General features: G+C 59.7%; 1 protein-coding gene across 1 annotated transcript; it reads right to left on the minus strand.

Annotated features, from left to right (window-relative positions):
* Nucleotides 1-1,062: 1,062 nt before the first annotated feature.
* LOC128277158 (uncharacterized) lies at nt 1,063-1,389 on the minus strand (the record flags this gene model as incomplete). Its single annotated transcript, XM_053015600.1, has 1 exon — nt 1,063-1,389. A coding segment is annotated over one exon (327 nt), but the record flags the coding sequence as incomplete, so codon positions are not given.
* Between the last annotated feature and the right edge of the window lie 81 nt (nt 1,390-1,470).

The following is a 1,470-nucleotide window of genomic DNA, read 5'->3' on the forward strand; positions in this document are numbered from 1 at the left end:
CACCGTGGATCACTTGATCCTGGGAAGCAACGTAGAGGAGGCTGAGTTGTTGGTCTCGGAGTCGCCGGACAACGAGGATCGCTTGAACCAGGATAACAATTGGGCTTATCAACTGGTGGTAAATACGTAGCGACCTCCTTCGGTGTAGCTTGGGGACATCTTGGATCATTAGAACCTATAAGAAATAAACAAGTTGGCGAATTACACACCGCTTCTGCGACCAAATGTATGTCGAAGCATCTTACCAGGATAACAACGGGCAGCTGGCGTAGTCGAAGGTTGCGGTCGCACAAACCCGGGGCATCGGGGATCCGTAGTTCCGGGCGGACAGCGAAGCAGCGGTGTCCTACAGCGAGCATCGTTGGAGCCAGGGAAACAAGCAAGGGCCGTGGTCGTGGTAACGGTCGGAACCGTCGGCACAATCGGAGGCCGGGTGGTGACCTGCGCTTGCGGGATCTCGGGCAAAAAGATGGATACTTCGGAACAGCGAGGATCGTCGGCTCGGAGCAGACAGTTCGGTACGCCATCGTAATCTTCCGCTTCCGTTGTGGCCGTCGTGCGCTGCGTTGTTGGAGATTGCGGGCGCGTTGGACGGAATGTGCTCGGGCGGAATGTGGTCGGACAGCGTGGATCAGTGGAACCGGGGAAGCATCGAAGTGGTGGCGGCGCTGTGGATGTTGTCGCAGGAGGCGCCGTTGGCCGGGTGCCTCGTGATCGGCATCGCGGGTCACGCGATCCACGAGAGCAGTCGGGACGCTGCGTTACGATCACGTCGTTACACCGATCATCGGTGGAGCCGGGTTGACAGACGAACACGGGTTCCGCGGTGGTCACTACTGTCGGTGGACGCGTGTTCGGTGGTCGAGTGCGCCGAGATGGTGCCGGTGGTGCATCGGTCGTTTCGACGGGGCGCGTTGGTCGGGTTCCTCGTCGTGGGGCTTGCGTTGTCGTGTACTGCGGCGGTACCGTAGGATCTGGAGTGACCGGAGGACGACCGACGCGTGTTGGGAATTGGGCCGGTTGGGTGGTCGTTGAAACGGGGCGCCCCCTTGTGGGCCCTACCGTGGGACGGCTAGTGCTCGTTTCGACCGTACTGATGAGGTTCTCCTCCGCGCAAACCTGAGGCCCGCAACCTCCGCGACAGATTTCGATGTCACACTTCAAGAACACCTGCATCCGATCGGGGAACTTGAACGCCTTGATGCTGTTGTGTACCACCAGCGTGGCTCCCGAGTCGCCGGTTTGGGTCGTTTTCTGCCACAGGCCGAAGAGCTTCTTCTTGCGTGAGCACCCGTTTTTGTCCGACAACTGCAACCGTGCGGTGGTCGCCGCGTCGTAGTCCGCGCTATCGTAGGCGTAACAGTCCTTCACCGAGACGTCATACTCGCCCTTCGGATCGCGCAGATACACGAGCACACTGAGCGCTTCGCCAATCTTGATGATGCTCGGAATGGGCTCGATCCGCGGGAA

The sequence above is a fragment of the Anopheles cruzii genome, unplaced genomic scaffold, assembly GCF_943734635.1.
Source record: "Anopheles cruzii unplaced genomic scaffold, idAnoCruzAS_RS32_06 scaffold04270_ctg1, whole genome shotgun sequence".
NCBI classification, from domain to species: domain Eukaryota; kingdom Metazoa; phylum Arthropoda; class Insecta; order Diptera; family Culicidae; genus Anopheles; species Anopheles cruzii.